The 26,386-nt window shown below is 43.2% G+C and overlaps 1 protein-coding gene across 3 annotated transcripts in view; it reads right to left on the reverse strand.

The window, feature by feature from the left end:
* INPP5E (Inositol-3-phosphate synthase) overlaps positions 1-26,386 on the reverse strand; it is an 830,915-nt gene that overhangs the window by 538,758 nt on the left and 265,771 nt on the right. For 2 of the 3 annotated variants that reach the window (XM_067084335.1, XM_067084334.1), the window contains exon 4: positions 24,723-24,785. The exons of the other annotated variant lie outside the window; for it this stretch is intronic. In XM_067084335.1, the coding sequence (XP_066940436.1) occupies positions 24,723-24,785 (63 nt within the window). The remainder of the gene's footprint in view (positions 1-24,722; positions 24,786-26,386) is intronic. 3 annotated transcript variants of the gene reach the window in all.

Genomic DNA, 26,386 nt, shown 5'->3' on the forward strand with positions numbered 1-26,386 from the left:
CAAGATTGTCCCACGGGTGTTGGAACGCGTCCTCCGCAGCGGCCCATGGGTCTGGCATGACAGAACAGAAGACCTGGAGCTTTCTGTTGTGCCGGGTGGCGAACAGATCGATGGCTGGACGCCCCCACAGGTCGAACATCCTTTCCGCTACTTCCTGATGGAAGGACCATTCAGTCCCTACCACGACATTCCTCTTGCCTGGAATGTACCTGGCTGACAGCTCTACCGAGTGAGCCACGCCCCACTCGTGCACCTGCATCATCAACTGATGAAGCTGACGTATGCCACTACCATGGTATTGTCGCTCATCAGTACCACAGAGTGTCCCATCACTCGATCCCGGAACTCTTGGAGGGCCAGGAAGGCTGCCTTGAGTTCCAGGATGTTGATGTGAAGGTGCTTGTCGTCTCGGTGCCACACTCCCAAAGTCAGCAACTCCTCCAGGTGTGCGCCCCATCCCTCGGTCAATGTGTCCGAAAACAGAAGCATGTCCGGGGGGTATGCAGGGATACTCCTATCAAGAGGTTCCTGTCGTCTAACCACCAGTGAAGGTCCTTCCTCACCTCCTCGGAAAGAGAGATGAGGAAGGACTGAGGGTCTTGGGACTGGGACCAATACTCCTTTAGTCTCCACTGGAGAGACCGCAGGTGAAGACGCCCGTGAGGTACTAGCTTCTCCAAAGACGACAGGTGACCGATGATGACTTGCCATTGCCGAGCTGGCTGCTCCTGCCGTGACAGGAACAGCTGTGCTGCCTGCCTGAACTTGCTGATACAAGAGTCCGAGGGAAAGACTTTCGCTGCCACCATATCTATCAGCATGCCCAGGTACTTTATCCTCTGCTTGGGGGTGAGATCTGACTTCTCCAGATTTACCACAATCCCTAGATCCTGGCAAAACTCGAGGAGCCGATCCCTGTCCTGTAGCAACTGCGAGCGAGAGCTCGCCAGGTCTAGCCAGTCGTCGAGATACCTCAGAAGACGTATCCCGTGCGAGTGGGCCCAAGCTGACACGAGGGAGAATACTCTTGTGAACACCTGGGGAGCGGTCAAGAGCCCGAAACAAAGTGCCCTGAATTGGAAGACCGACTCCCCGAGGACAAAGCAGAGGTACTTACGAGAGGACGGATGAATGGGTATTTGGAAATACGCATCCTTCAGGTCCACCGTAAGCATGAAGTCGTTCTCCCTGATGGAGGCCAGCACAGTTTGCGCTGTTTCCATCGTGAACCGAGTCTGGCAAACGAAACGGTTCAAGGGAAAGAGGTCTATGACTGGTCTCCATCCCCCTGAGGCTTTCTCTACGAGAAAGACACGGCTGTAAAAGCCTGGAGACTGGTCTGACATGACTTCTACAGCACCCTTGATCAGCATGGCTTGCACTTCTTGCTGTAGTGCAGTGTCCTTCGACGATCCTGGAACATAAGTCTGGAGATGGACCGGAGAGTAGGTGAGGGGAGGCTGAGACTCGAAGGGTAGTAGATATCCCTCCCGGAGGACATCCACTATCCAGGTCTCGGCTCCATGTCGCTGCCAAGTTGCCCAATGGCTCGACAGGCACCCCCACACCTTCGGCAGCTTTTGGGGGGGAACGCCGCCCCTAGCGATTCCCCTTCTTCTTCTTACCCTTGCCCCCTTTACCAGCTTGGAAAGTGGGCTGAAAAGGGCGGGAGGGACACCCCCCTTCTCGAGGAAGAAGAAAGCTGGGTGTTTCCTCAGGGCCCCTTGGAAGACTGGGACTTCTTAGGGGCCGAGGAAGTGCCAGCCTGGCCCGAAGACCTGGCCACAGTGGAATGCGAAGACCCGGAGGTCTTGGTCACTGCCTGGTGGACAAGCCGGTCGCTGTCATCGGCACGGCGCTTGTCCACCGCGGCATCCACCAGCTCTCTGGGGAAGAGAGAGGAGGAACCCAGCAACGGTCCATTCCGCAGGGCGATAGCTGACTCGGGACCTACAGACCTGGCGAAGCGAGAGAGAATGGCATCCCTTCGCTTTAGCACAAGGTTCGTCCACAGGTTTGCAGTCTGGTGGGCAAGCTAGGAGATAGCCCTACCCCCAGACTGGCACAGTCTTCCAAAGGCAGAGTCCTCCCTAGGTACAATAGCACCTGAGGAAGCAGCTACCTTCGATACTGTGAAGGACCACAGATTGAGCCAGGAGACTGCTTGGAAGGCCGCCATGGCGGTGGCTTCCAGGGTTGCAGCTTCTTGCTGAGAGAGACAGACCCGGATCCAAACGAGTCAGGTCCGGGTCAACCTGCTTAGTCAGTAACGCCCCTTCCACTGGAGAGTAGAAGCGCTTCTGTCGAGGCAGAGGAGGAGGAAGAAGCTTGTCCGAGCGGCTTGAACGAAGCGAACTGTCTTGCCCAGACACAAGACCGTTCACCTGATCGAGTACCCCTTCGGCAAGCGTGGACCACGGCAGCCCAACCGAAGCCTTGGGTTCCTTCTTGGGTCCCCAGAAGGATTCGAGGCGCGACGGACGATCCACAGACGAGGCCATGGTCCCTTCCCCGAGGTCATTGTGCTGACGCATCAGCGCGATAACCGCAAAAGTCCTCTGTATTTCGGGGGTGTCCGCATCCTGGGGCAGAGGACCCTCGAGTCCCTCCAGAGTGCGGTCCTCCCGAACTACTCTCCCCGCAGGAGGGAGAACCTCGGCAGACCCCCGTGGACCTTCCTGAACCACGCGGGCGTAAGACCTGGTCGAGCTGAGAACCGAGCCAGGTTTTTACCCCCACGCAGTAGAACTCCGAGGAGAACACTCCCCAGAGTTCCTCCTCTCCAACTCACGCCCCCTGGAAGAAACCGAAGGGGCAGAGGGGACAGCCGAGGAAGATCGGGCACTCCCACTGGCTTTACTGGCTGAACCAGCAGAGGCAGTGGGCCGAGAGCGGTCACCAACCCGCAGTGATGACAAGCCCCCGGGTCAAGGAGACTGCTTTAGCCCAGGCAAAGCAATCTCCCGAGGAGAGCGGAGCGGCTCGCGAGTGCCGAGCCGCGCATTCGTCTCCTCTGAGCCAGGCTGGCCACGTGGACGTGGCCGGGGACTGGGAGGAGTCGAGCGCGCTGCTGGCTGGCGCGAGCTTGCGCTGTCCTCTGGACGTGGCCCAGCCTTCTTCGAGGCCGTAGCCTCTTGGGAAGACTGAGCAGGGGACCTCTTCTCCACCTCTCCTTGCATTCAGCCCCGCAGGGCTGAAGGACTATCCTAGGAACCTGACTTGGCACCTGAAGGAGTGCCAGCAGGAAGAGTTGGAGCACCTGCATGCCCCGGCTCTTTCTCTCGCCCCACGCCCTGGTCTGTATGGCGAGAAGTTTCTCCCGTATCAGACTGGGGTACCCGGGTCTCCTTGGGGACCCGGGTACTCGGAGCAACTCGCGAACGCGTGTCCGACACGGACTCGCTGGCCTTCGACGCAGGAATTTTCTTAGGCGCAGCGGGGGCAGTGCAGGCCTTGGTCTGCACGCCATTGGCTCCCGGTGCCACTGACCCGGAGGCCAGGGCAGCGGTTCCCTGATCCAAGGATCGGGAAGAGCCGACAAGAGATCCCACTGCCTTCCCTGTGGAAGGAGGCAGACCCTTAGAAGCTTCGGTGCGAGGCTTCTTGGGGGGAGAGGCAGACTTCTTCTTCGGCTGCGAAGCCTCGGAAGGAGAAGCGGAAGAGGTAGCAGACGAAGACGACGATGATGACGAAGATGAAGACGACGACACCTTCCTTAACTTCTTCTTCTTCTTCTTCACCATCTGCTTCAGGAACAACGTCAAGTCCCCAAGCCAGGAGAGCGAGGCCGAAGACTCAGGAACAGCAGGAGGGGCTGCAGCAGAAGGCACACCCCGGGCAGAGACTGCAGAGCTCAAACCAGCATTTGCCTGGGTGGAGACAGCCACGCGACGGCCAGGAACCAAAGTGGGTGGGGCCGGGAATGCAGGCAGTGCCCCTCCCGCGTGGATATTCATGTCAGGCCGCGCCAGGGTCAATGGGATGGGGACTGGAACAGACGAAGGGCCGGGCTGGAACGTCAGGCGAGGAAAAGTGGTCGTGGACAAGCCAGGGTCAGCAACGGGGGCAACGACAGTCACATACGGGTATGATGACGTCACCATGTAGGCGGGGCCAGCACGCGTGAACGGAGCCAGGAAGCCAGGCGGCAGTGGAGCAGCGTGTTGCAACGCAGGTGACGCCGAAACCTGGGTGTCGAGATGCGATGCTACTGACACCGGGAGCTGTGCAAACCTAGACATGGTGACGGTCGTAGTAGTGGCTGTCGTTGCCGAGTGAGTAGTAACTGGAGCAGGGGGCAGTGGAGCCAATCCCTCCAGCGACGTGCCAGGTAGGCCCAGGTGTAGCCAAGTTGAGCTTGGGATCGAAGCCTGGCTATCCAGCCCAAGACCTGAAGCGAGTCGGGTTAGTACAGGAAGCCTCTACCCACTGCGGAGGAAAAAACTCCCCTCCGGAACGGGAAGAGACCTCAGAGAGGATGTCCCGGTCCAACTCTACCCTGCGCCCTTCCACAAACGATGAAACGAAAGAGGAAGGGGAGGGGGAGTCCTCACCCGAGGGAGAGGGAGCAAGCAGGGGAAGTTCGCCGGGAGGGAGAAACGAGCCCAACACATTCACCACCACTGGAGTCGTCGGGGGCGTTTCCCTCGGACGACTCCTTGGTAGGATTACGACGGTAATGTCTCCTCCCCTCGAACTTCCTCCATTGCTCGGGGGACCAAGAGCAACACTCACTACAAGGGTCGCCGCGTGAACACACACGTCCCCTGCAAGATGTACGGAGGGCGTGTGGGTCCACATCGACTCTAGACCGAAAAGAGTTACACTTTTTACCCCCTACCCCAGGACATACATGCTGGGGATAGGAAGGTTTGGATGATTTCTCCATAACAAAGAAAAAGAGTAAATTTCCCACCAATGATGCAGAAAAATAAAGCTGTCAGGCAGAGAGCGGCGAAGAACAACGTCCATGCACTACGATGGCCAAAAGCAAATTGGAATGTTTACATCCGGGCAGGCGGTACTCCTGCCTCCCAGACAGTAGTTAACTGCCTAACCACCTTGTTTGAAGTTCAACGGCCGTTTCCAGCCTACGCCTGAAAGTAATCACTAATGTAAAGGACCGAGGGTTTGTATATTGTGTCGGAACAAATGCAATTGTAAGCTAAAACTCTTACATTCTAGTAATATTCAATCATTTACCTTCATTTTGCAACAAACGGGAAGTCTCTAGCACAATATTTCGATTTATGGTGAATTTTTGAAAAAACTTCTTCCTTACCTCCACGCTCGCTAACTCGGCTGAAAATCTCAGAATTTCTTTAGTCACCTTGTCGTAATTTTTGCACCGTTTTCTATAAGGCGTTACATAAAGTGTTATACATGAAAATGTGTGCAATTTCATGTAGAATACAACAAAAAATTACTCATGGTTGTAGTTTTTATCAGTTTTGAAATATTTTCTTATAAATCATGATAAGTGCCAAAATTTAAACCTTCAGTCAACTTTGACTCGACCGAAATGGTCGAAAAATGCAATTGTAAGCTAAAACTCTTACATTCTAGTAACATTCAATCATTTACCTTCACTCTGCAACAAACAGGAAGTCTCTAGCACAATATTTCGATTTATGGTGAATTTTTGAAAAAAAAAATCTTTTTCCTTACCTCCGCATGCGCTAACTCTGCTGAAAATCTCAGAATTTCTTTAGTCACCTTGTCGTAATTTTTGTACCGTTTTCTATTAGGCGTTACATAAATTGTTATATATGAAAATGTGCGCAATTTCATGTAGAATACAACAAAAAATAACTCATGGTTGTTGCTTTTATCAGTTTGGAAACATTTTCATATAAATCACAATAACTGCCAAAATTTAAACCTTCAGTTAACTTTGACTCGACTGAAATGGTCGAAAAATGCAATTGTAAGATAAAACTCTTACATTCTAGTAACATTCAATCATTTACCTTCATTTTGCAACAAACAGATTAGTCTCTAGCACAATATTTCGATTTATGGTGAATTTTGAAAAATCTTTAAAACTCATGTCCATTTAAACTGCTGAAAATCTCAAAATTCTTTGGTCACCTTGTCGTAATTTTTGCAACGTTTTCTGATTAGCCGTTACATAAAGTTTTATATATGTCAAAATCATTTCATTTCATGTACAAATACAACAAATAACTCATGGTTGTAGCTTTTATCAGTTTTGAAATATTTTCATATAAATTACGATAACTGCCAAAATTTAAACCTTCGGTCAACTTTGACTCGACTGAAATGGTTGAAAAATGCAATTGTAAGATAAAACTCTTACATTCTAGTAACATTCAATCATTTACCTTCATTTTGCAACAAACGGTAAATCTCTGGCACAATATTTCGATTTATGGTGAATTTTAAAAAAAACTTTTTCCTTACCTCTGCGAGCGCTAACTCGGCTGAAAATCTCAGTATTTCTTTAGTCACCTTGTCGTGATTTTTGTACCATTTTCTATTAAGCGTTACAGAAAGTGTTATACATGAAAATGTGTGCAATTTCATGTAGAATACAACAAAAAATAACTCATGGTTGTAGCTTTTATCATTTTTGAAATATTTTCATATAAATCATGATAAGTGCCAAATTTCAACCTTCGGTCAACTTTGACTCGACCGAAATGGTCGAAAAATGCAATTGTAAGCTAAAACTCTTACATTCTAGTAATATTCAATCATTTACCTTCATTTTGCAATAAACAAGAAGTCTCTAGCACAACATTTCGATTTATGGCGAATTTTTGAAAAAAACTTTTTTTATGTCCGCACGTTATGAATTCATGCATCATTTTGTGATAATATTTTCTCTGTGTTGCTTTGATCGTTTTACAATTTGTTATATACCAAAATCATCGCAATTTAGTGTACAATACAACGAAAAAAAAATAACTCATTAGCTTTAACCATTTTGCTCACAGCTCGACTTGTATACAATTATATATGAAATTTTTTTCACGCTGTCATATATTCCAATATTTATATGTGATAATGATATTTTTTTTCATTTCTGATGGTTGCATACTAAACTTCAGGCAATGACAAAAAAGGAGCCAAAAATGAACTCTTAATCTTGAAAATTAAGCGTACTGTGATTTTTTGAAAAAAACTTTCTTTCCGCTTCGGCGCTAACTCTCAAACCACGCCGGCATACGGCAGACACTTTTGTAAATAGAGGCTCAGCGTTTAAGGGGTTAATCTTTGCTTTGACGTCTCAGTTGTATTTTTGTTCTCTCTCTCTCACTGAGATAAAAGAGAGATTTTTTTTTATGCATATTTAACATATATGTTTGTTTGTTTTGTATACAGGCAGTCCCTGGTTATCGGAGGTGGTTCCGTTCATGATGGCATGACGATAACCAAAAATCGCTGATAATCAGAAATTGACAAATATCGGCACTTATCAGTGCCAATAAGCAGAGATTGTCGCCTCTGTTAGGTGGGTATCAGTATCAATCTTTGGTTATCGGGGCTGATAAGCAGATATCAGGACCGAACATTCAGTTATTGTCGTTGCTGGACAAGCGCTGTAAAAGCGGATCGCCAATAACTGAAGTTGCCAATACAGTAATTGCATTTCTATAGTAAATTATGTAAAATTTTAAAAGAATACATATTGATTCCTAGTCTTCTCCAAAGCTTCAGAGCAAGGGGGATGTAACCTAACAGTCAATTCTTGACATACTGACTGTGAAGGGTATAAAATGTTGCCCATTCTATGGTCAAATATGTTGCCCACTCATGATGAAATAAAATATGTACCGCTACAAAGGATATGAAAAATCTCTCTCTCTCTCTCCTTTATAAATCACGAACTTCCATCTTTTGATAACCAAGGTAAGAATAACTTCTCTCTCTCCCAGTAATAATTCATGAACAATTTCAAGAGATATTTAACATAAAGGCAACCCCCAATTCTCTCTCTCTGTGTACTTTAATGAAATATGAACTACAGTAAGGTATTAAGCTTTTAAATGAAATGAAAATTATTAAAGTGCTTTGGGAGCATGATTTTGTCATATTGAGGGTTTAAACTCTAGAAATAAGCATTCACTGTATGTACTGTATTAGCATTCTTAGTGACCGTACCAAACTTACGTGAATCCTCACCTTGCAGGAGGGGTTCTGGAACCTAACCTCGCATAGGTTCGAGGTATTACTGCACTACCATAATTACATTACCATTAAAATTTCTGAAAGGTTACCGAAAGATAAAGTTGCTGTGAGCACAACCATAACTGATGTTTACATTTTCTCAGCTGGGCTCGCATAGATAGAAGTTAATTTCATTGATATTGAATTATTCCTAGGATATGTCAATAATATACAGTACAGGCAGTCCCCAGTTATTGGCGGGGGTTCCATTCTGACAGCCTGATGATAACCGAAAATCGACGATTTTCGCAATTTTCAGGGCTTATTGGCACCTCTGTTAGGTATGTATCAGTGCCAATATCCAATTATCTGCTCTGTTAACTGGAAATCGGTGATTTTCGGCGCCGAAAATTGCCAATTTTCGTCGCTAGACATGCCCCATTAAGCCAGAACGCTAATAACCAGGGACTGTCTGTATAAGGTAAAAATGGTTTTATTACCTTTATTATTAGTTTATTTCATAATGTGAGTCTTTTCATGTATGTCGGTGGTTATCACACCAAGGCTGAGACTAACCTACCAATAAACATCACTTAGAATTCAAGGTTTGATTTTTGGAATGGTGGTATAAGACGACCCCAAATATTCAGGGGTGAATTTTAAGATTTAAAGATGGTCTTATACTCGGTAATATACGGTATTCACATTACTGGGCCCGGGTATGGTAATATTACCATACACATATGTTATGGTGATAGATTACTGGGGTTCAAGGTTCATGATGGTGGGGCCACTGAAATGAGTGCTATTCTTTCATGTTCTTAAGATATGTATAATAGGTTTGATGAGAATATTGGACCACTGACTATATTTTGATTGCAATCACATGTTTGGAATGCTTTCCGTTGTGATATTCTCTTACAATGAATGTTTAGCATAGAGGTAGGCTATGTGGAATTGCTCTTAACCTAGCAGTAAGATACCCAGAATATATTCAAGTGTAGACTATATTAAAGAGTCTTTTTTTACTTATCGGAAAGCCAGATCCCATAGTTGCATATTGGGATGCTGCTGTATGTGATTACGTGGATTATGTACCAAATATTCATTTACTTATTCTCAATGAGATCTTGGTTAGATCTACTGCTATACTGGCAGTTGATTTTTGTGTACCATTAATTACTCGTAATTTACTCCTGACATCTTTGCCAATTTTATACTCACTTACAGGTTTGCTTTTCAGGATTGACTGAGTTTAAATTTTACATATCTTTTGTACTATTATTTATTACATTGTGGGTTGAAACTTTCATGAGTGAACTGTTATGGCTCATGGCCTTTCCTTGACCGCAGTAAGTACAGATAAGAAAGTAATACATTCTAAAAAGAGTAATACACCAGTCAGTAACTTCATAAGGGCACTGCCTGGCATAATAGTAAAATATCTGATTAAAAATAGAAGCTGTAAGGAGCTTTTCCTCATATTCAGAAGATAAAATGTCTCTAAAACTCTACTGGCTTACAGAACAGACTTAACACTGTCAAAATAAACTATCAAAGGACTCCATTACAATTTATTAATCTGACAAAGGCAAAAATAAATTCAGCTGTAACCAAAGAATCCACAGCCTCCAAGTGCACAGCTATAGTATCAAAACAAGAAAAAAACAAAAGTACTTTTTAACTCTTTTTGACAAGCTGGTTTCTAATCCATTAATGACCCATAGTCAACACCAGTGGGGGAAAATGAAAGCTAATAATTACTAAATCAGTTGGCAAGGAAGCAGGAGAAGGATATTTTACTCCACAAGTGTTATAATGCTTGCATACAATGCAGTCTCTGAGAGGTGCCTTGGGAGTTTTCATAATTTACATGCTATGCACTCTCAACAAGTTCAGCATACTTTGTAAGGCCATACGCATAGGTTTACAATAAACACAACAAATAATCAACTTGCCAACTGTTGTTGCTTACACACTGCTACAGGATTTACCACATGGTATTTCAATTCAGTATTCCTGCCAATATGTCCTCAAGTTCATTAACAAATAAACTGAGTTGGGTAACCAAATTAGGAAATGCTCAAGAAATCGAGGTTCTGTAAAACCCTCAGCTTGAGCTTGTATTACAAGATAATTAGTAGCAGCCTCAAAAGTATCTGCCTATTTTGCTTAAAAATGAGGAAAAATTTAAAAGCTTTTACAATCACGCCAATCAATTTAAGAGATAATAAAGTACCCAGCAATATCAACAATGGGTTCTTGTACAATGGGAACAAGCATAGGTGTTGTCAGTTTGCCTTGAGCAGAATTTGGTATCTATCCTAATTATCCTTCAGACCACTCTTCCAGAGGCAGGTAAACCTAGTACATACCATGAATCCAAGTATAAAATTTGTCTTTTAAATACCTTTACAGAGCAAGATTTCATAAGCAATCAGTTTTACACTGCACAGATGGTTCACATACTAAAGAAGTTGGAACAATTCATTTTCTGGGCATCAAGAACAGTAGATATGCCTCAAAGGTGTTTCTCTTGGGAGCCTTGTTGGTCAAAATCCAAACCATGGAGTGATGGCATCAAACTTCACATAAGAAAATAACTCATCATCAAAAGTATTAGACAAAACACTTCAAAGCCAACTAACCAGTCACTAATTCTAAAATAGACATGGTTTATTCTTAAGAAGACTAATCCTTACCTTACGAAATATCAAAGATCAAATATTCCCCTGCACAACATAAAAAGTGCAACCATAAGTGTCCTAAGAAGCATCAGCAAAGAGAAATACACTGTATTTTAACAAGAAGATCTGCAGAAAATGATCAACTATGGAAACTCATATCACCAACTTCATTGAAATTTATACAATACTTATCCTTGAACATCTGAATATCTGGCTGGGGTAAGTTTCTGGCATAGCAAACGATAACTGTCTTGCCTTGATGCAAAACCACAGTAAAAATTCCAACAGGATTTAAAATAGAACTGAGGGAATGCATTTCCCTTGCACCAGAGGCCTCCAGTTTCAAAGAAAACTGTTTTTTAATCCAAAAATAATATAGTGTTACGCCTAGAGAACAAATTTATCACACTTCCTGCTTTTGTTCTATTCAAAAGACAAATTTAATTTACAGATAAGCTTTCATAATATCTGCCAGGCCTATAAAACTACCTGTTCTACAGTACAATAATAAGGTTAATTAACCCTTAAGGGACAGGCTAAATATACAGGGTGCGGCATAAGTAACACCCTTTGTTTAAGTGGAACAAAATTAAAGCCTTTTTGATTATCCTTTATTTTTTCAAACATGAATGTATTGCCACAGGTTAATAGATTAATATAATATATTAACAAAATTAATATAATGCTTATTCGGTTTAATAATGCGGCATAAGTAATGCCCTTTTTAATTTTCTGGGTTTCTCGACCTGTGTCAGCCGGTGAAATAACCTTTCAGCACTTATTTCAAGGTAAAGCTATTGCTAAATATACCAGAGAAAAGCTAAAAAGCTAAGCCGAGTTACTACCCCAGAGCTCCATGGTATGGAGTCGTGTATGAGAAAGGGTGAGATTGTCACAATCACAGGCCTCCGCCCTGTAAACCTTCCCAATGTCAAAAGTCCTACAGAGTGAGGTGCCGTTACATACCCCACACCACTCGCGGACTGTAAACAAGCCGGCGTCACCCACATTCCACTTTTAGCACGCGTTCGCTATTGTTGTGATTCTCATCGTGTGCGCTTTTGTTGATTTTTCAAGCAATGGCATCTTCATTGGATTCCTCACCTAAGTTGAGTACCATCTCTATGTTTTAATTTGGGTGGTTGAGATGTTTTATTTCCCCCTAGTTAAATAATTAGGAGGATTTATTGTCAGTCTCATTCCCACCGCCCGACACCATGTGACCTTATGTCGGCTCGACTAGGTCGGGGGCTTATTCCCGTCCCCTTTTCCTTTGTACCCTTTTGTTTATTATTATATATATATTCAATTGGGTTTTATATATTTTATCACCCTTCTCTGGGGGAAGTCCCTATTATTGTCGTTTAGGCTTCGAGTTTCCCCCTCGGGCCTATCCGCCTTTATCCCTTGTTATACACGTTATAATTTGGACATTGCTTCCTCCAGGGTTGGGATGTTTTGTTTGAGATGGTACGTTTATGCTTATTTTGCTTATTTTATGCCAAGCGCACGGATGTCTTTGATATTTACAGATATTATCTGAAATTTTTTTTTTTGTCTGGAAGGTCGGCCATTTTCCCTTCCACGTTCATATCACGTGAGGCTTGGTCTTCCTTTCTACATGCGCTTATGATTATTTAGATCATTTCATTTTGCCTAGGCTAAGTTACTGTAAGTTGGTGGAGTAGATACTTCTCCTGGGTTTCCTTCCTCAGTCCCCAGCTGAGTAAGGCTAGCCTAGGCTATGGCTTGGCGGTCTTCTACTGGCTAGGAGAGGGCTCTGTGTGTAGGGGGATTCATGTTGGCTTCCCTTTGTGTGGCGTTAGTTGGTGAGTTGGGCTGACGCTTTTCCCTCTCCCTATTTCGGCCTTTCCGTTTAGTCTTTACAGTACTAAATAGTTAAGCTGGAATAACGAGGGTCCCTCGTGTTGCCTTCTCCTTCCGAGCCACATCTTCGGGTTATTCTCCACTTCATGTTTTCCCCTTCTAACACATTCTCTCACCTATCGCCTTTTCCCCCTCTCCCTCTCCCACCCTTGGTTAGCTTTCATTTATATGTTATCTTACCAAGGCCGAGATTTATCCTTTCCTTTCGCCATAGCCTATATCCCCTCCCTCTGCATTGATTGGCTGTTCTCTCGTCACCTGACCTTATCCGGTCATTCCTTTCGAGACTACAGTAGGGGACCGGGGGTGCTCCCACACCCCTGTTTCCCATCCCTTTCTTTGCTTTGTCTTTGAGTGTTCCCTTTCTTCCTCTCTCTCAGTATCGTTCGTACATGTTCGTCCGATCATAGAGAGGGAGTAGGTTCTCATGGCGCCCGGGGTGTGCCTACCCACTCCCTGGTCGCTACCAGAGTCCCACACTCATAGCCTATATAATCCCCTCCCTTTCTTGTGTCAGTACGCGTCTTTTCCCATCCGAGACACCTCGGGTGGGGAGATGGTGTTCTAGTTGCCAGTTGGAGTATCCCACCTGACTGTCTTCTGTCGTTCACACTGTACGACACTTATATTTGTCCTCTTCATGTACACCCTTTTCCAGTATCCTCTCTCCACCAGCTATTTATCTTGGTGTTTTTCTCTGCTTGGTGGCCGGATGTTCTTGTTTCCCCTACTCCGGTGGGGACGGTGTTTGGTCGGACGGTGTTCACTACACCTCCTCCGCCGTCACCGTTTTTAAGTACAAGACTCTCTCCGGCCCCAAGTGGGAAAAGTATACCTTATAGTTATCTTTCCCTAGTCGCAGATGTTTTTGTTCACTTCACATATATACACATATTTTATACGTTTTTTACTTATTGATATCTACCCTTGGCTCCGGATTAACTCCGGCGGCCCCATGGGGAGTTATTACATATCCTATAGGCCCCTTTAACTTCCCGGTTTACTCCGGCGGGTCCTGTCCGGATATAGTTTTGTATATATAGGTGTGTGTATGTGTGTGTTCATTTATTATTATTTAATGTTGTGTTTAACTATCCTTTTTAATATTGGACCTTTCCCTGTCGCTCCGGATTAACTCCGGCGGTCCCTCTAGGTAGTTAATCATGTCGTTCCAGTAGCCCCCTTTTTCCCTGGTTAACTCCGGCGGGACCTACTTGGGTAACTATTCTAAGACACTAAGACACTACTCCGGCAGTCTTATTAGCATACTCATTTATCGTTCAACTTACAGATGGTGCATTGTCAGGAGCAGGGGTGCACCGCTGTGCTGAACCAGGCCAGCGGGCATGAAGTCTGCAGGTCCCACTCCGGCTGCGCAGTCCACATGGGGACCTGACTGTTTGGCACCCAGACGGTTGTGAAGTGTGCTACGCTCTATACTGAGCAGGTTCTGGATGAGTCGGTAAGAAAATCTTCCACTCCCGATTCACGTTTATCCTCAGTTTTGTCTTTGATGGATAATTGTAACATATTCTCCTTTTAGGAGGCCCAGTCACCTGTCTTCCTTTCCCCCTTTCAGATTGACCGCAGCTCCCGGGACTCCGCTTTATCGACCCTTAAGTCCTGGGTCGGCGGCTTCAGGAGGAACGTCGGGGCAGGGAAACCCTACATCCTCTGCAAGGAAGTTTGCAACGTTCTCTTCCCCGGCGCCTGGATCTCGGCTTCTGTTGCGGATGAGATAGCCGCCCCCTTAATCGCCGGGATCCGGGAGATGACGCAGCCCTCCCAAGAAGAAGTCGCTGCATGCGGTATTGTGGCGGAAGACGTTGCGGCCCTCAACCTCAACCTAGAACCCATGAACGTGGACTTGGAACAGCCAGGTAAGGGGGTAAGTGAGGCAGGTGATCTTTTATTCAGTTCTCCCTCTTCTACTGCTTCTTCCTTCAGAGGATTTGTGAAATCCTCTTGCCTTATGGACGGTGCAAGGTCTACCGTCCCTAAGGTGAAATCTGTAAAGAAAAAGACCTTGAAATCCCAGAAGGTCCGCTCCGAGGTTCCCTCGAAGACGTCACAGCCCCCTAGCCCCGTGCCGTCTACGAGCAAGGCCTCTACTTCTGGGAAGGGAGCACGGTCAAAGCACAGTAAGGAGACTCCCACCCCTCCTTCCTTTGACACGGAAGCGTTTGCTGAGCTTCTTATGAAGCAGTTTGACAAGAGAGTTGACGACAAGCTGTCGCAATTCTCGAATCAGCTGTCTTCTTGAACGCTTGATGCTCTCCTTATCAGAGGAGGTGAAGTCACAGAGGACTTTGATCTCTGGGTTCATGAGTGGCGGAGCGGCCAACAAACCCTTCTCCGTCCCAGATACCTCCAACCTGCCCCCTTTCGATAAAGGGAACCCCTGGCGCCTGACCCTCTTTGCTCCCCAACATGAGGGTACCCTCACTATTGAGGGCTTAGGCACTCACAGGTTGGAAGAACTGGAATTCTTCCCTCCCAGCCTGAAATCTCCTTACGCAGGTTATGCCAGGCTTACGGAGGAGGCTTGGATCTGGTCCGATAAGGTCCCAAAGGAGACGGTCATCTTCCCGAGGGACCAGGCCCAATCAGCCCTACTACGGACCTTGTCGGAGTGGCAGGCGGAGAATACAAAGCTCACTCCGGCAAAAGGTGCATTTACCATGTTCTCTCTGGGGGAAGCCCTCCCCACTCCATGCACCTCTAAAGTCGCCTCCCTCACCAACCAAGCTTGCGTGGAGGGCAAACCAGTTCCTCATCTCCGGGAGATAGATCCCACATCGCTGGTCTTACCCGGAGATTCCCAGTATTGGGCGGCAACCCCGATACCTTTACGGTTACCCAGCTGGACCCTGACTGCGCCTCTAACCTCTTTAGTGAGCAACTCCCCAGAATCCCAGAGTCGCTCCTGAAGGCCGAAGCAGACGCTAAGGACAGACTTAGTAGGTCCTTAAACTCGTTGACTTTGGCAGAGGCGACATCAGTGGTATACTGCGAGGATCCTCTTTTCCAGGTGTTGACGAAATCTCTCCTGGGAAGTTTCCAACAGGACCTCTATGATTTCGTAAAGGCCCGATTGAACTGCCGGAAGCACATCTTTTCGGCAGCTTCCATCCGTCATGAGCCTAACAGGCTCATAAAAGCTCCATCTGGGGAGCTAACCTGTTCCCTCAGGAAGAGGTTGACGCAGTCCTAGCAGAGGCAACTAGGGCCAACCAGAGTCTCCGCTCCCGTTGGGGTTTGTCCTCCAAGAGGAAGCAATCAGAGCCCACCGGAACTCACCCTAAACAGGGGAAGAAGTTCAAGAAATTCAAGCGGCTCCCGACTCAGACAGTACTGCAGGCTGTCCAGGTCCCCAGCCCTGGACATCCTCAACCTCCCAACCTCAGCCAACCTCAACCTCAGTATGTGCTGGTTCAACCAGCCCATCAACCTCTCGCTGCTCCTTCTTACGTATCCTCCCCAGCTTATAATGCCTCTTACGAAAGCCAGGGAGCATTTCGGTCAATCCAAAATGCAAAAGGAACGAGAGCTAGAGGGTACTTCAGAGGTAGAGGTTCATCCCGCTCCTCCTCCAAAGGAAGGGGAGGCAGGGGATCTAGAGGAGGCAGGCCCTCTCCCGCACAGTGAGATATCTCAGGTAGGCGGGAGGTTGTACCATTTTCGGGCCCAGAGCATAGTCTCCAAAGGATTGGGGTGGAGTTGGATCAAAAGTCCTCCCCCCCCCGATCAGGTTCCATCAATCACCCTCCAAGGCTCTGAAGGACTTTGTGAAAGATCTGTTAATAAAGAGGGCAATAAAGAAAACGAGGCATCTGAAATTTCAGGGCAGACTATTCAGCGTTCCAAAGAAAGGTTCCAGTCAACGAAGAGTAATTCTAGACTTGTCCCGTCTAAATTCCTACATTCAATGCGACAAGTTTCGAATGCTTACAGTCTCGCAGGTTCGGACCCTACTTCCCCGTGGAGCCGTAACCACCTCTATAGATCTTTCAGACGCCTATTATCACGTCCCGATTGCAAGAAGGTTCTCTCCTTATCTGGGGTTCAGACTAGGAAATCAAGCATACTCATTCAGAGTCATGCCATTCGGTCTCAATATAGCCCCCAGAATCTTCACCAAACTGGCGGATACGGTAGTTCAACAACTCCGGTCTCAAGGGATCATGCTAGCCGCATACTTAGACGATTGGATCGTTTGGGCGTCCAACGTCGATGAATGCCGGAGAGCGACAGCCATAGTAATCGGCTTTCTAGAATCACTGGGCTTTCAGATAAACAGAGAGAAATCCCGCCTAGTTCCGGAGAGTCGCTTTCAATGGTTAGGAATCCAGTGGGACCTGGGAACACACAGACTATCCCTTCCGCCAGCCAAACGAGAGAAATAGCGAAAGCAACCAGGCAATTTCTCAAGAACAAGAAAGCTTCCGTTGTACCCAAGAAAGAGTCTTAGGTTCTCTTCAGTTTGCTTCAGTGACGGATCTTCTTTGAAATCCAAACTGAAGGATGTAAACAGGGTATGGCGGAGCCGAGCCAATGTCAGGTTCAGAGACAAAGTATCTCTGATTCCACCGATTCTGAAGAAGAGACTCCGGCCTTGGACGTCCGTCAAGAGTTTATCGAAGTCAGTGCCCCTTCAGTTCCCTCCGCCATCCCTAGTGATTCACACCGACGCTTCCCTAAGCGGGTGGGGAGGATACTCCCAACACAAGAAGGTGCAAGGGACTTGGTCTACCATGTTCCGCCAGTTTCATATCAATGTTCTGGAAGCCATGGCAGTCTTTCTAACCCTGAAGAAACTGCGCCCGAACAATCGGATTCATATAAGATTGGTTCTCGACAGCGCAGTAGTAGTGCACTGTCTGAACAGAGGATGTTCCAAGTCGAGTCGGATCAATCAAGTTATGATAGCAATATTTTCTCTAGCAAACAAACAAACACACAGTGGCATCTGTCTGCTACCCACCTTGCAGGGGTCCGGAATGTCATTGCAGATTCCCTGTCCAGGACAACTCCGCTGGAGTCGGAATGGTCCCTGGACAAAACTTCCTTCAGGTGGATTTGCAACCAAGTTCCGGGTCTCCAAGTAGACCTCTTTGCAACAGAGTGCAACCACAAACTACCTTGCTATGTGGCTCCCAACCTGGACCCTCTAGCTCACTCCACAGATGCAATGTCCATAGATTGGAACAAGTGGAAAAGAATCTACCCCTTCCCCCCAGTAAACCTGTTATTGAAAGTCCTTCACAAACTCAGGACATTCAAGGGCCAAGTAGCCTTAGTAACTCCAAATTGGCCAAAGAGCAACTGGTTTCCACTTCTTCTAGAGCTGAAGCTTCGGTGTTTGAAAATTCCCAACCCGAAACTGACACAAATAGTACAAACTCAGACTGTGTCAGCTTCCTCAAGCATTCAGAATGCCCTAGCTTTGTGGATTTCATGAAGTTTGCTGCTCAAAGGGATGCTAATATGGATCCTGTTAACACTTTGTTCCTAGAATCAGATAAAAGGGAGTCCACTCTTAGACAATACGACTCAGCAGTTAAGAAATTGGCACTCTTTTTAAAAGAATCTGAAGCTACAGTAATGACCACTAACTTAGCCATTTCATTTTTTAGGTCATTGTTTGAAAAAGGTCTGGCCCCTAGTACTATTACTACAGCAAAATCAGCCTTGAAAAAGATATTTTTGCACGGGTTTAAGATTAACTTAACGGACTCTTATTTTTCATCTATCCCTAAAGCCTGTGCTCGTTTGAGACCAGTAACCCGCCCACAGTCGGTTTCCTGGTTCTTAAATGATGTCCTTAAGTTAGCCTCAGAAATAGATAATCATAACTGTTCTTTCACTAACTTATTATGGAAGACCTTATTTTTAATTAGTTTAGCTTCAGGTGCTCGAATTTCTGAACTGGCTGCCTTGTCTAGAGAACCCAATCATCTGGATTTCCTTCCATCAGGTGAAGTGTTACTAGCTCCTCACCCTAAGTTCCTAGCTAAAAATGAAGATCCTCAGGATAGATGGTCCCCTGGAAGATCATCCCCTCCCACAGGATCTGTTTTATGCCCAGTCTTTACCCTGAAAGCCTTCTTAGACAGGACCTCACACATAACTTCAGGGCCTTTATTTGTAAGGGAAGGGGAGGAACCATTTCTTTGAAAGCCATTAGACAACAGATCCTATATTTCATTAAACATGCAAACCCAGATTCAGTCCCAAAAGTGCATGACATCAGGCAGTGGCCACCTCCACTAACTATTTTCATTATATGAATTTTGAGGATCTGTCAAAGTACACAGGGTGGAAATCCCCTGTAGTCTTTAAACGCCACTACCTGAAATCACTAGAAGCTCTCAAATTTTCTACAGTGGCGGCAGGGAACATAGTTCCCCCCCCAAGTATGATTCTTTCTGTACTCAATCACTCTCCTCCCTCCTACCTGCCTCATTTATTCCCCTTTGGTCATCTCCAGGTCAGGCATGCTTCACAGCCTTCTCCTGACCACGTCATGAATTTATCCTACTCATTGTTTACTTCATTTACATGTATTGTTTTGTATTGTTTTGTGGAACACAGTTCCCTTGTACTAGTTTTAAGTATATGTTTAGTACTTAAGTCTGTAATTTTAAGTACTCTTTTCCAATTAGGATTTTGTATTCATGTATAATTATGTTATTTAAAACTAAGTATATTATGGTGTCATCATTATGTCTTAATGCCATTCTTACTACTAAGTTATTAAAACTCTTGCAGATGTTTAGTTTTATTACTTTCCTCTACAAATCTACTTTTGTTTCAGAATGGTATTTTGATTTCTCTGTTATTATTTCACCGGCTGACACAGGTCGAGAAACCCAGAAAAAGGATTTTGACAGAGGAAAAATCTATTTCTGGGGAGAGACCTGTGTCACCCGGTGACCCCCCATGTTTCCTCTTTCCCCCCCCCTGGTCAAATACCATTCCGGTGTGGGGTGCTAATGTGGAATGTGGGTGACGCCGGCTTGTTTACAGTCCGCGAGTGGTGCGGGGTATGTAACGGCACCTCACTCTGTAGGACTTTTGACATTGGGAAGGTTTACAGGGCGGAGGCCTGTGATTGTGACAATCTCACCCTTTCTCATACACAACTCCATACCATGGAGCTCGCACCGGGGGTAGTAACTCCGGCTTAGCTTTTTAGCTTTTCTCTGGTATATTTAGCAATAGCTTTACCTTGAAATAAGTGCTGAAAGGTTATTTCACCGGGTGACACAGGTCTCTCCCCAGAAATAGATTTTTCCTCTGTCAAAATCCTTTTTATATCTTATAATGTATATTTTCTTTATTATTTTCTTTAATTAATTGGCTAAATCTTAGTTTTTTCAGATATTTTATACAACCATGAGATTAACAAAGGAACAGAGAGTAAAAGCAATTCAACTGTACTATCAAAACAATAAAAATGGTGCTGAAACCGCAAGATTGTTATCAGCTGAATTTAACATCCCAAGGGTGCAAATCTGAAATATCATTTGTATTGAACATTATTAAACCAAATAAGCATTATATTAATTTTGTTAATATATTGTATTAATCTATTAACCTGTGACAATACATTCATGTTCGAAAAAATAAAGGATAATCAAAAAGGCTTTAATTTTGTTCCACTTAAACAAAGGGCATTACTTATGCTGCACCCTGTATATTAACCCTTAAACGCCTAATGGACGTACCATACGTCGACGAAAATTGTCTGTTGGATGTCAAGTGGACGTACATTACGTCAACTAAAAATGCTTTTTTTAAATATTCACGGAAAAATAATTATAGGCCTAGTTTGCGGAAGGTTTCAAATCACGCGCCTTGAGGGATGCTGGGAGTTCATGGATCAAGCTGTTGTTTTGTTTATAAGCATCACCAAGACGCGCATGCGTCCTTCTCGTACCAGACAGCATCAGCGTCGGACCGTGCGAGAGCGATTTTTTGACGCATCCGTGTTTTGCAGAACTTTGGCGAGTGTTTGCATATTTGTGCTGCAACAGGACGTTTGCAGAGATGTCTCAAAACCGTCAGGACCGTGAAAGGCGCATACTGCCTGTCGGTAGTGAGCGTGTGAGACGAGTTTTAGACTGGGATGCTGGAGAAGGACCCAGCAGCCAAAGTGACCCAGCTTCTCAGCGCCGTGTTGTTCACCCACGTGTGACCAAAGACGACCAAGGACCACATCCCGTGCCTTTTACGACCCCTAGGAAGAATTGGGGTGTCCTGAGGGGCATCCGTAAATTTTTTAAAAAAACTTTTTCCTTCGCTGAAAATCCTGGCATTTCTTGAGTCACCTTGTCATAATTTTTTCGCCATTTTATATCATTCGTTACATAAAGTGTTATACATCAAAATGTGTGCAATTTCATGTAGAATACAACAAAAAATAAATCATTCTTTTAGCTTTTAACAGTTTTCAAATATTTTCATTTAAATCACGATAACTGACAAAATTTTAACATTCGGTCAATTCTGACTCGGCCGAAATGCTCGAAAAACGCAATCGTAAGCCAAAATTCTTCCATTCTAGTAACAATCAATCATTTACCTTTATTCTGCAACAAACAGAAAGTCTCCAGCACAATATTTCAATTTATGGTGAATTTTTGAAAAAACTTTTCCTTAGCTCTGCAAAAATCCTAGCATTTCTTGAGTCACATTGTCGTAATTTTTTCGCCATTTTATATTATTCATTACATAAAGTGTTATACATCAAAATGTGCACAATTTCATGTAGAATACAACAAAAAATAAATCATGCTTTTAGCATTTACCATTTCTGAAATATTTTCATATAACTAACGACAAATAGAAAAAAATCAACCTTCAGTCAACTTTAACTCTATCGAAATGCTCAAAAAATGCAATCGTAAGCCAAAATTCTTACATTCTAGTAACAATCAATCCTTTACCTTCACTTTGCAACAAACGGAAAGTCTCTGGCACAATATTTCGATTTATGGTGAATTTTTGAAAAAAAACTTTTTCCTTCCATCCGTGCGCGAGAACTTCTAAAAATCCTAGCATTTCTTGAGTCACCTTGTCGTAATTTTTTCGCCGTTTTATATTATTCGTTACATAAAGTGTTATACATGAAAATGTGTGCAATTTCATGTAGAATACAACAAAAAATAAATCATGCTTTTAGCTTTTACCATTTTTGAAATATTTTCATATAAATAACGATTAGAAAAAATCAACCTTTGGTCAACTTTAACTTGATCGAAATGGTAAAAAAATGCAATTGTAAGCTAAAAAACTTACAGTCTAGTAATATTCAATCAATTTCCTTCATTTTGAAACAATTGGAAAGTCTCTAGCACAATATTTCGATTTATGGTGAATTTTTGAAAAAAACTTTTTTTACGTCCGTGCGTTACGAATTCATGCATCATTTTGTGATAATATTTTCTCTGTGTTGCTTTAATCGTTTTACAATCTGTTATATACCAAAATCATCGCAATTTGGTGTACAATACAACTAAAAAAAATTAACTCATTAGCTTTAACCGTTTTGCTTACAGCGCGATTTGTATACAATTATACACAAGTTTTTTTTTTCGCTGTCATATATTCCAATATTTATATATGATAATGATATTTTTTTTCATTTCTGATGGTTGCATACTAAACTTCAGGCAATGAAAAAAAAAGGAGCCAAAAATGAACTCTTAATCTCAAAAACTAAGCGTGCTGTGATTTTTAAAAAAAAACTTTATTTCCACTTCGGCGCTAGCTCCCGAACGCCGCCGGCATACGGGAGACGTTTTTGTAAATAGGGCTTCAGCGTTTAAGGGTTAAACACACCCTCAGACCAGGCAAACTTTAAGTTTGGTCAATTTCAGAAAAAAACACATCAATGAAAAGAGGAGGATTTACAAATGCGCTTGGTGTAAGAAAAAAAATTCTAAAAATTTTTCCCTACCTTCCATGGGCAGTTGAAAGTGACTATTTACAACCGTGTGGGGCCTCTTTTACACGACACTCGTAAAAATATGCTAATTTTACCAAGTTATACATGTTTTTTCTAATAATTTATTTAATTTTATTTTGTTAAATTATCAATACAACTCACACAATATCATAACAGATAAGAACTAAAATCAAACAAATTCCGAGTACAGTATAATTGTAAAATATTTACGAGATTTGCTGAGATGGGGAGATGCAATAACTTTTTGTGAGGTATACATGTTTTTTTCTAATTTTTCTTTGCAAACTTTCAATTATAGCTGACATACTATCATAAAAGATAAGAACTAAAACCAACAGCAATCCCTGGGTATATTTATGAGTAAATAAATAAAAAGACATCATGGAATAGGGAAGGGCAATACATTCCCCCATCAAGTCTCAAGGCGTACTGATCTCCTTCTGTCCTGTGCTGAGCTACTACAGTTGCCATAAGCCATTTATGGACAATTGAAGTGCTATGAACACGTTTCCCGCTAAATTCATCCAAGCCATACAGCGCATAATATTAATACTCATATAAGTTAGCCCGTCCACCACTCAAAACCTGTTATAGATCATCATATGATGATGCCTGTCCATTTAGGGTTAATAGTAAGGCTAGCTGAATACATATTACAGTGACAGCACTGCCCAGTGTTGTTGCCACTCCCAGAAAAGTGTCTGTGAAGACTAGTGTGCAGAAAGGCAACCACCAAATTTGATAACTAACATGTTGCAAGAGAGATCATGGAAATGGAAGTGATAGGGGCATGATAGAAGGAAGACCAAAGAAAAGATGGAGAGACAGCATTCAAGAAGACATGAGAGATAAAAGGAATAGACAAGAGGACTCAGGATACAAACATCTGGGAAAGGCTCAATAAAAAAAAAAGTTACCCCGAACAGGGATTAAGCCAAGAAGAATGAAAAACCTTGTTTGATTTTAATAAATGTGCTCATCAGCTATAATTACAGGCCTGTGAGGCATTCAGATTTGTCCTGCCACTGTTTCCTCTATAGGCTCAATGCTTCCTAGAGCCTCTTCAAGACTAAACACTTTTTGTAAGCCTCAGTGATGTTTTGATTTTCTATTTTGGCATATATAATATTCTCTATGTCACAGCCAACACAAATTTTAAATTTCAAAGGAACTGGACAAAATAAATCCTTCCATCGTAATTTAATATTACTGTATAACTGTCATCCTTATAGCATACAGACTGTTGAAAATTAAGCATGAGTGAATAACATAAGAAAGATAAGAGAAGGAGAAAAGAGAAAAAGAGGTTGGTAGAAGAGCAAAGCAAATATTACCACAGTGCAATGCCTATATTGGTAAAACTAAGAGGCCTTATATCTGTGCTGCCTTATTAACACATATTCATGAGTGGAAACCATTTAACCTTGCCACTATAAATTCTGGAATTGTGAGTAAAATTTGTTCTTGTGTAGAATATAAAAGATTTTCTCAAGAAAATATTTAACATTTTAGTCAACTTACTTAGATCCCATAACACACCTCAGGATTTTGTTAACGAAGCTCTTTCTGATTGATCCAAAATCGTTTACATAGCCTTCTCTTGTAAAACTATTGCTTTAATTCTGATGAGCTGTTGTTAATCTTCTCAACAAACTTATCTTTCCTTTTCCTTAAACTACATGGGTATTTTTCTATTTTTACACACACAATTACCTGAGACTGAAGTTGCAGTTGGAATGCCAAAATACACAATGACACAACATACTAGATAATAAAGTATATTTTTCTTTACAAGGTTAGTCTGGTGGCACGCACGACCTTTCAGTTTACATGCCTTTTATTTACTTATTAAAACTAAGAGGATAAGTTTTTCATCACCAAGACATTCATTTAACTGAATAAGTGGTAAATACGTAGAGTCAGTGCAAAAAATTCATGCTCAAAACTGGTGAACATCTGTTAACTTCAGGAGACTGAGTGTGGGCTTTATAATTTCTACAGTTTGGTGCAAATAGCAGAATAAGTAAACCAGAATACATTACCTCCTTTACAGAAGCAGAAGCAGTTAATGATTTTGAAGTCTCGTAGTTACTTTCACTGGACTTCTAAGCATAGAAATAAATATTTTACAATACTGTATTACCATGTTCTATTACACCTGCATATAATTATAGTATAAAGTCTCCATAAGTAGTGATTTGCTCCTAATGAACATTGTAGATTTAATTTGACATAAGATGAGGAACAAAAAATAACAAGAAAGGTTAGTAGCAATACATGAGTTTGAGAAATACAATTCAAAATGGTTTTCATGTTCAACAGATACAATCCTGCAGTTATATGTCTTCCTTAAAATCTATATAAATTGGTAGAACCATGTGATGAGTTTATGAGTTTCAAATTTGAGATAAAATGAAATGGAGTGTCCAGACCTTGGAATGGAATACAACATTTAGGCCAAAGGCCAAGTGCTAGGACCTAAGAGGTCATTCAGCACTGCAAGGGAAACTGAGAGTAAAAAGGTTTTAAAGGTGTAACTGGAGGAAAACCTTGCAGTTCCACTATGAAACAATTTTGAGAGAGGGTGGAAAGTAAGATGGAAGAAATGGAATATGAACGGAGGTACAGTAAAAGGAACGGCAGGGGTTGCAGCTGGGGGCCAAAGCTGCAAAAAACCTTAAGCAATGTCTACAGTGCATCACACACAGAACACTGACGGAACAACCCTCCTACGGATGTGTCCAGACCTTCCACCACCAGGGGTCATTCATTTCACCTAATGTTTACATTACAGTATTACTTATAGAGAAAGTTACACTGACAGTTTCCTAAATACCAACTGGAATTACTATAGGAGGGATCCTTTTAATATGAGATATATATTCACATATATAAACATTTTTGTTATTTTGTACATATGCACAATGGACAAATTTTCAAAGTGTAATCACTCCTTTTGTGTGAGGTATGGAAAGTAGTTCAGCTTTCCTAAATGCCTGGACTGACTGACTGATGGTAATTTTTCTGGTATCACAACAACTGTCACTGAGGCCACACACCAAGTACTTCTGTAAAATTTTTATTAAGCAATAAAATAATAAACATAATACATTAGTTATAAAATTATTGTAAATATAAAATATAAATTATCCCAAATTATACCTCTCCAACGGGCTTCAATTAAAATACTGTATATCAAAGTAACACATTAATTATTCAGATTTTAAGTAAAAGAACTGCTTCTCTAAGAAATCTGGATATGTATACCACTGTTATCATATATCCCCTCCCCTCCAAGAATTGTAGACAGGGAGAACTTAGAATTCTTATCATGACTGCCAGAGAGAAAGCAACCTTGAAGATCCCCAAAACTGGGCCATTTGGTCGTCAAAAGCTTTATTTCTAGGGGGGGGGAAACAATCTTCTAAACATGGCCATCAGTCATTACAAAACTGTGTCAAATGTGTTGGGCCAGACTTTTTAATGCTGAAAAAATTCTTTCCACCTCCAAAGCATGTTGGTGTACTTCCATGGTGCTCTTGTATTAGTGATCTCTCTCATTTTATTTGGCCCCACTGGGTTCCAGAAGACTTGTCAAATCTTCTGAATACTACTACTGATGTCAAGACAGAAATCCTGATGGAATATAAAAACTAGCTATAAGTACTTCCATGGCTACTTGTTTCGCCAGCTTATCAGTTCCCTT

The sequence above is a fragment of the Macrobrachium rosenbergii genome, chromosome 41 (assembly GCF_040412425.1).
Source record: "Macrobrachium rosenbergii isolate ZJJX-2024 chromosome 41, ASM4041242v1, whole genome shotgun sequence".
Lineage (NCBI taxonomy): Eukaryota > Metazoa > Arthropoda > Malacostraca > Decapoda > Palaemonidae > Macrobrachium > Macrobrachium rosenbergii.